General features: G+C 50.0%; 1 protein-coding gene across 1 annotated transcript; it reads right to left on the reverse strand.

Annotated features, from left to right (window-relative positions):
- Positions 1-1,061: 1,061 nt before the first annotated feature.
- LOC121577284 (forkhead box protein I1c-like) lies at positions 1,062-2,751 on the reverse strand. Its single transcript, XM_041891049.1, has one exon. The coding sequence runs from the start codon at positions 2,711-2,713 to the stop codon at positions 1,535-1,537; it is 1,179 nt and encodes a 392-aa protein (XP_041746983.1). The 5' UTR covers positions 2,714-2,751; the 3' UTR covers positions 1,062-1,534.
- Positions 2,752-9,406: the final 6,655 nt, after the last annotated feature.

Here is a 9,406-nt window from a genome sequence, read left to right on the forward strand (position 1 = left end):
ATGTGGGTAAGTTTATTTATTTCCACAGGCATTCCTAATTTGCACTCTCAAGGTCTACAGTGAGGGTTTCAGAGGACCAATTTGTAAGTCGCTCTGGATAAGAGCGTCTGCTAAATGACGTAAATGTAAATGAGTATAAATGTAAGATATATTTAGAAGTGGGAGTTTTCTTGTCAGATATTTCATTATTATGTTGTCAATAATTCTCTGATTTCATGCAGGTATCATAGAAACCCCTACAAAACCAATGCTTATTTATACAGTATGAAACTTTACAGTTCAATACCATAACAACTTTAATTCACTGTAAATCACATGTGGCCTCAAGGGAACAGATGACAATGCTCTGATTGATTCAGTATTTGTGTTAACAGCACTTTTTGCAATGGTGAATTTGTTAAACTGAAAAATAAATGCATGTTTACTGGTGCCCATAGCTCTAATCCTGATGTAGTATGTAGTGCAGGGTTATTCAAAATGTTTTTGGTTTATTATTCCATAGTGTAAATCTGTATATGAGGAAGAACATTGAAAACCAGCTGCAGGGCTATATTTAAGCAATAAGGCCCGAGGGGGTGTGGTTTATGGCCAATATAACACTGCATGACGCAACGCGGAGTGCCTGGATACAGCCCTTAGCCGTGGTATATTGGAAATATACCACAAACACCTGAGGTGTCTTATTGCTATTATAAACTGGTTACCAATGTAATTAGAGCAGTAAAAATAACTGTTTTGTCATATCTGACCTGTGGTAAATGGTCTGATATACCACGGCTTTCAGCAAATCAGCATTCAGGGCTCAAACCACCCAGTTTATAATGAAGAATACATGACTATAATGATCTTTAAGTTTAATTGGCTAAGATTGAATGTGTTACTTTGCACTGTCCTTTGTTTTCAATTTACTTATGTCAATTTTCATGGAATAAAATCAAGCTGACATGCAATGTATTCTTTTAGTTTATTACGCTTTTATATTACATTCAAGATGAAAAAATAGAAATAATTATTATATTAATAATAACATACGTTTTTTTCAGCTACCTTTAAAAAACGATTTCCACTTTAACATCTAAATTCAACATCTGAGAAGCAGCACAGAATATAACACACAACAGTCAAATGGCAGGCACTCAGATGACAAGCTCAGAGCTCCTACATTTAAACCATAGTTTTCCTAAACATTTACATTTACTAAAACAACATCCGTAGACTCTTGGGCTTTTATTAACTGTTCTCTCATGACGATAAATCAACTGAAAGAGGGACTGCAACTGCAATGGTATTTTATGCGCAGCTGCACTTCGGAAGAGAAGTTAGCCTATAATAACCACAATCACAATCATATTTTAATCACAGTCTTTATTGGCTCCTGAAAAAGATAATTGTCGAAGTCATGTTCTCTCTTCCCCAGGTACCAAAATGGTGACATTCGCGCGTAATATCTTGCAATATATTTTATTTATTTTTCAGACGTTCCCATTATATTATTATTCCGATGTTCCCTATTTTGTTTTGCATATCACTCTGCCTATTTAAAATGTAGAACTTTCTCAGGGCACGTGAGCGATAAGTAAGGGCAAAGCGGGAATCCCATCAGCTTGAATGGATGACTTTGGGGGTCCAAGCATGTCTCTGCTGTTACACCAACGCTGCTTTTGTGCATTTGGTTTCCCTTTTTTGATAAGATACTGTCTATGCTAAAACCTTTGGATTTGTCCGTTGCTCTGCTAGGGACAGTGGGTATAATTTCTATTGTTCTACACAGCATAGATGAGTTCAAGTTCTCTGTGCAACCGGACAAAATAGGAGGCCCATTCTCCCTCCCATCAAAGGCTAGTCTACTGCTGTCTGCTTCACTCCCATGGAGAGAAGACGCTCCTGACAGATGCGCTGTGTCCAACCAGATCCTGTGCTCCTGAACTGGTATGCACCTTGGACCGCTGCGCGCGTCAGTGGATTGTGTGCCATACATGTCCTGAATGGATTCAATTTGGATTTGATTCTGCACATTTAATTTTGGGCCATGGACAGACCCACTTTGCTGCATCCCAACATTGTTGAACTCACCAAGAACATGTTTTAAATCTGAACTACGTTGCTCATAATGTCTATGATGTTGTTCCACCTCCGTCCAATCTCCAGCTGACATAGGCCTACCCATCCTCCTCAGGTGAGCATCAGCTGGAAGTTTAGATCCTGACGGGGTCGAGGAAACCGGACCCCTTTTCCTCTTGTGAGTAGTTTTGGACTCTGCGGTCTCTTGGCCCTTTAGTTTTCTCTTCCTCCGTCTATAGTTCCCGTTCTCGAACATGTCCAGACACTTGGTGTCCAAAGTCCAGTAGCTGCCTTTCCCGGGCCGGCCCTTCTCTCTCGGTACCTTGATGAAACAGTCGTTTAGAGAGAGGTTGTGGCGTATTGAGTTCTGCCATCCCTGCTTGTTATCATGGTAAAAGGGGAAGCGGTCCATTATGAACTGGTAAATGCCGCTCAGCGTTGCTTGCTTGTCTGGTGCGCTCTTGATGGCCATAGCGATAAGTGCAATGTAGCTGTAAGGAGGTTTTTGCAGAGGTTCCTGCAGAGTTGGGAGGATGCCCAAAGCGGGAAGAATGGTACCGCCGTCGCCTCCATACAAGTAAATCAGTGACGAATTGGAGAGATTGAGTGCCGAGGGTGGCACTCCAAGCACTCGACTGTGGTACAGGCTCATGATGCATGGAGCGCTATCTGCTTCCCAAGGAACTTCAGCTCGTGGAGAAAACTGCTCTTGGAATGACGGGCTCCCACAGTTTCAGTGCCACATGAGTCAAAAAATGTTAAAAAATTGTCTATCATAAACACTCGTTGTGTTCTCAGCCCACCCACATTAATTACAATTTCATTGCCGAAAGCCCCAGCTCTCTCCCCGCGTGTCCCCTGCGTAGGCCTACCAGCCAATGGTGTTCTTGGTTATTCCCACATTTGTTTATAGAATTAGTCTGTTGATAAGTCTGCCCACCCAAGTTGAATCAAGCTGTGTTTATTTGGAAAAATTTCCGGGCACCCAATACATAAACGCACTGATCTGATGTTTGAAATATCATGTCCACCCTTGACGCTGAAAGTTGCTCACACAGAGAGAACAAGCAAACACGGCCGAGTTCTTTCTGGGAGTTGCTGTGGGTTACTTGAAATAAAAACAAAGTGTATAAAAGGAAAATAACTTCAACCATTTTCTTTTAAAGGGATAGTTCACCCAAATTACAAAATGACTGTCACACCCTGGCTCTGGGACTCATTATGTTGAGCCAGGGTGTGTTCATTCTATGTGTTCTGTTTCTATGTTGGGTGTTCTAGGTTGTTTATTTCTATGTTTGACTGAGTGACTCCCAATCAGAGGCAACGAGTGTCAGCTGTGTGCTGGTTGTCTCTGATTGGGAGCCATATTTAACTGTCTGTGTTTCACTTTGTGTTTGTGGGTTTTTGTTCCGTGTTCGGTCATTGTCACTGAGGACTTCACGAGTCGTTTATTGTTTTGTTATTTCGTGTGCATGCTTTAATTAAATAAAGCAAGTATGTTCGCAACTAACGCTGCGCTTTGGTCCACTCCTTCATACGACGTTCGTGACAGAAAAACTCACCATACCAGGACCAAGCAGCGTGTCCAGGAGCAGGCAGCCTGGACATGGGAGGAGATATTGGACGGGAAAGGGTCCTGGACCTGGGAGGAGATCCTGGCCGGGATGGATCGCCGGCCATGGAGTGAGACAGTTGAGAGGCGACGGAGAGAGGAGCAACGGCGTAAGCAGTGTCAGCGTCGGACGGTCGAGAGGCAACCCCAAAAAATTTTTAGGGGGGGGCACACGGCAGGGGCGACTGGGCAGCAGGAGGCTGCCACAGGGCGATTAGGTGAGGAGGCCACCAGGTTAAGGAGCTACTGGCCCAGAGGGAGCAGGAGTTAGTGTTGCAGAGGATGGAGCTATTGGAGGCGATAAGGGAAAGGGTGAGAAATGAGGCACGGCGAGAGGAACTCGGCAGGCAGCTGAGGGAGCGGAGGGTTATGATGAAACCCAGTCCCGCTCCTCACACCAAGCAAGTGGTGTGCGTCACCAGTCCGGTCCGGCCCGTTCCTGCTTCCCGCACTAAGTGTACGGTGCACGTCGCCAGCCCAGCCCGGCCTGTTCCTGCTTCCCGCACTAAGTGTACGGTGCACGTCGCCAGCCCAGCCCGGCCTGTTCCTGCCCCTCGCACCAAGCCTACGGTGTGCGTCGCCGGCCCGGTCCGGCCTGTCCCTGCTCCACGCACCAAGCCTACGGTGTGCGTCGTCAGCCCAGCCCGGCCTGTCCCTGCTCCACGCACCAGGCCTACGGTGTGCGTCGCCAGCCCTGTCCGGCCTGTCCCTGCTCCACGCACCAAGCCTCACGGTGTGCGTCGTCAGCCCAGCCCGGCCTGTCCCTGCTCCACGCACCAAGCCTACGGTGTGCGTCGACAGCCCAGCCCGGCCTGTTCCTGCTCCACGCACCAAGCCTACGGTGTGCGTCGCCAGCCCAGTCCGGCCTGTCCCTGCTCCACGCACCAAGCCTCACGGTGTGCGTCGACAGCCCAGCCCGGCCTGTCCCTGCTCCACGCACCAAACCTACGGTGTGCGTCGCCAGCCCAGCCCGGCCTGTTCCTGCTCCACGCACCAAGCCTACGGTGTGCGTCGCCAGCCCTGTCCGGCCTGTCCCTGCTCCACGCACCAAGCCTACGGTGTGCGTCGTCAGCCCAGCCCGGCCTGTCCCTGCTCCACGCACCAAGCCTACGGTGCGCGTCGCCAGCCCGGCCCGTTCCTGCCACTCGCACCAAGCCAGGGGTGCGAGTCGTCAGCCTGGTCCAGCCCGTTCCTGCCACTCGCACCAAGCCAGGGGTGCGAGTCGTCAGTCCGGTGAGGCCCGTTCCTGCTACTCGCACCAAGCCAGGGGTGCGAGTCGTCAGCCTGGTCCAGCCCGTTCCTGCCACTCGCACCAAGCCAGGGGTGCGAGTCGTCAGTCCGGTGAGGCCCGTTCCGGCTCCACGCACCAAGCCTACGGGGTGCGTCGCCAGCCCAGTCCGGCCTGTTCCTGCTCCACGCACCAAGTCTACGGTGCGCGTCGCCAGCCCGGTCCGGCCTGTTCCTGCCACTCGCACCAAGTCTACGGTGCGCGTCGCCAGCCCGGCCCGGCCCGGCCCGTTCCTGCCACTCGCACCAAGCCAGGGGTGCGAGTCGTCAGTCCGGCACAACCCGTGCCTGGGTCATCGGTGCCAATTCAGGTACCGCTCTACTGCTCCACTAAGGACCTGAAGCCTACCGCTCCTGCTACGTCCAGTCCAGCTCCAGCCAGCGGGCCAGACCGGACCAGGGGCGCTATGGGGGGTTTGTTGGAGGGTGGTGGGCAAGCCCGGAGCCGGAGCCGCCGCCGAGGAGGAATGCCCACCCAGCCCTCCCTGTTTTGCTCGTATTTAGGCGCGGTCGCAGTCCACGCCTTTAGGGGGGGGTACTGTCACACCCTGGCTCTGGGACTCATTATGTTGAGCCAGGGTGTGTTCATTCTATGTGTTCTGTTTCTATGTTGGGTGTTCTAGGTTGTTTATTTCTATGTTTGACTGAGTGACTCCCAATCAGAGGCAACGAGTGTCAGCTGTGTGCTGGTTGTCTCTGATTGGGAGCCATATTTAACTGTCTGTGTTTCACTTTGTGTTTGTGGGTTTTTGTTCCGTGTTCGGTCATTGTCACTGAGGACTTCACGAGTCGTTTATTGTTTTGTTATTTCGTGTGCATGCTTTAATTAAATAAAGCAAGTATGTTCGCAACTAACGCTGCGCTTTGGTCCACTCCTTCATACGACGTTCGTGACAATGACACATTGGTTTACAAGGTTGCTGTCGAGTAACTGATTACATGTAGGGTAACGTGGGCAACTACCCCAGTGTCCAATTGCTGACACAAAAAAAGCAAAGTTTGGTCAACATTTTGGTAGGCCTATGTGGATGATGGTCATGCTTAAACAAACAAACTAGGAAGGGATATAAGTGGCTACAGTTTACACTTTTTTAGTTATTTAATTAAATGTTTTTAGAAAAGGGGCATTTTTCCCAAGACCTCCCCCCCAAAATATATTTTTTAATAATAAATAATAATAAAATATTGAAACCAAATGGTATTGGACATCTCTCTATTAATATCCTCACTATGGTGAGGTTTTGATGTAAGGTCCCTCTTTCTGCGCCAAATCGTGTCCAAATCATCCTCAAGTATCTAAAAAATGACTGTGTATTTGTATTTATATTTATTAAGGATCCCTGCCAAGGCAGCAGCTATTCTTCCTGGGGTCCTGCAACATTAAGGCAGTTGTATACAATTTAAAATATTACATGACATTACATTTCATAAAACTTTACCCAATACATTTAGTGTGTTCCCTCAGGCCACTACTCCACCATCGCATATTTACAATACAACATCCATGTGTACGTGTGTGTGTGTCTGTGCCTGTGTGTCTCTTCACAGTCCCAGCTGTTCCATAAGGTATTTTTAAAAAATCTGATTCAACTGCTTGCATCAGTTACCTGATGTGGAATAGAGTTCCATGTAGCCATGGCTCTATGTAGCATTGTGCGCCTCCCATAGTCTGTCCTTGACTTGGGGATTTTGAAGAGACCTTTGGTGGCATGTCGTGGGGTATGCATGGGTGTCCGAGCTGTGTGCTAGTAGTTTAAACAGACACCTCGCTGCATTCAGCATGTCAACACTTCTTACAAAAACCAAGTAGTGATGAAGTCAATCTCTTTTCCATTTTGAGCCATGAGAGATTTACAAGCACATTATTAATGTTAGCTCTCCGTGTAAAATTAAGAGCCAGCCGTGCTGCCCTGTTCTAAACCAATTGTAATTTTCCAAGGTCTCTCTTTGTGGCACCTGACCACACAACTGAACAGTAGTCCAGGTGCGACAAAACTAGAGCCTGTGTCACGATCGTCAAAAGGAGTAGACCAAGGCGCAGCGTGGAATGCGTACATCTTTTATTAGAGTACTTACACAACTAACAAAACGAAACATGAAGTCCTCGGTTAACAAACAAACCAACACGGAACAAGATCCCACGAAACACAAGTGCACAATAGGCTGCCTAAGTATGGTTCCCAATCAGAGACAACAAGCAACAGCTGATTCAAGTTGCCTCTGATTGAGAACCACCCCGGCCAACATAGAAAACACATGAACTAGAAACTAAACATAGAACACAAAACATAGACACTACACACCCTGGCTCAACATAAAAGAGTCCCTAGAGCCAGGGCGTGGCAGTACCCCCCCCCCAAAGGCGCGGACTGCGACCGCGCCAACATAAACCGAACAGGGGAGGGGCCGGGTGGGCATTCCTCCTCGGAGGCGGATCCGGCTCCGGGCGTGACCACCACCCTCTAACAACCCCCCCGTAGTGCCCCTGGTCTGGTCCCGCTGGCTGGAGCTGGACTGGACATCGGTGGAGCGGATTGCTTAGGCTCCGGTGAGGAGCAGCTGACCGGTACCTGACCAGGCACCGGTGAAACGGGCACGGGCTGTGCCGGACTGACGACGCACACCACAGGCTTGGTGCGGGGAGCAGGGACGGGCCGGACCGGGCTGACGATGCGCACCATTGGCTTGGTGCAGGGACGGGCCGAACTGGGCTGACGAAGCGCACCACTGGCTTGGTGCGGGGAGCAGGAACAGGCCGGACCGGGCTGACGATGCGCACCACAGGCTTGGTGCGGGGAGCAGGAATGGGCCGGACCGGGCTGGCGACGCGCACCACAGGCTTGGTGCGGGGAGCAGGAACAGGCCGGACCGGGCTGACGACGTGCACTATTGGCTTGGTGCGGGGAGCAGGAATGGGCCGGACCGGGCTGACGACGCGCACCATAGGCTTGGTGCGGGGAGCAGGAACAGGCCGGGCCGGGCTGGCGACGCGCAGCATAGGCTTGGTGCGGGGAGCAGGAACAGGCCGGGCCGGGCTGGCGACGTGCATCACAGGCTTGGTGCGAGGGGCAGGAACAGGCCGGGCCGGGCTGGCGACGTGCATCACAGGCTTGGTGCGAGGGACAGGAACAGGCCGGACCGCACTGGGAACACACACCACTGGCCTTATACGGGGATCAGGAACGGGCCGGACCGGACTGGTAACACACTTCAGTACCTCTCGCCGTGCCTCTACACTTTCCTTCCCTCTAATGACCAATGGCCCCCGTAACCTGGTGGCCTTCTCTCCATGTCCACAAACTCGCCCTTTATCTGCCTCCAGCAGCCCCGTCGTCCATGCCATGTGCCCCCCCCTAAAAATGTATTGGGGGTGCCTCTCGCTCACAGAACGGGACCATCGAGTGCTGAAGCGCGTAACGTGTAAAAATCGTCTGTCCTCGGTTACAACACTCACTACCGAGTTCCAAACTGCCTCTGAAAGCAACGTCAGCACAATAACTGTTTGTCGGGAGCTTCATGAAATAGGTTTACATTTTACATTTTAGTCATTTAGCAGACGCTCTTATCCAGAGCGACTTACAGGAGGAATTAGGGTTAAGTGCCTTGCTCAAGGGCACATCGACAGATTTTTCACCTAGTCGGCTCGGGCATTACAACCAGTGACCTTTCGGTTACTGGCACAACGCTCTTAACCACTAAGCTACCTGCCGCTCATGGCAGAGCAGCCACACATAATCCTAAAATCACCATGTGCAATGCCAAGCGTCGGCTGGAGTGTTGTAAAGCTCGCCGCCATTGGACTCTGGAGTGATGAATCACGTACAAATCTGGGTTTGTGGCAAAGTTTGGGGAAGGCCCTTTCCTGATTCAGCATGACAATGCCCCCATGCACAAAGCGAGGTCCATACAGAAATGGTTTGTCGAGATCGGTGTGAAAGAACTTGACTGGCCTGCACAGAGCCCTGACCTCAACCCCATTGAACACCTTTGGGATGAGTTGGAATGTCGACTGCGAGCCAGGCCTAATCGCCCAATATCAGTGCCCGACCTCACTAATGCTCTTGTGGCTGAATGGAAGCAAGTCCCTGCAGCAATGTTCCAACATCTAGTGGAAAGCCTTCCCAGAAGAGTGGAGGCTGTTATAGCAGCAAAGGGGGGACCAACTCCATGTTAATGCCCATGATTTTGGAATGAGATGTTCGACGAGCAGGTGTCCACATACTTAAGGTTAGGAAAAGAGTTAGGGTTAGCTAAAACAAAACAAAAAATCAACTTTTGACAATTTGACAAAAGCTGTATCCCATCTAGACATGACCGTTCTTCTGGGGAGTGCCAATTGAGTACCACAGTATGAGTCATAATACCCATAAAACCAAGCGGTAAAACCCAGAAATGGTTCCAATCGTTTTTTCACTATTAATTTTTCCGTCTGGGATTTTAGAACTA

This window comes from Coregonus clupeaformis, chromosome 29 (genome assembly GCF_020615455.1).
Source record: "Coregonus clupeaformis isolate EN_2021a chromosome 29, ASM2061545v1, whole genome shotgun sequence".
Classification (NCBI taxonomy): Eukaryota; Metazoa; Chordata; class Actinopteri; order Salmoniformes; family Salmonidae; genus Coregonus; species Coregonus clupeaformis.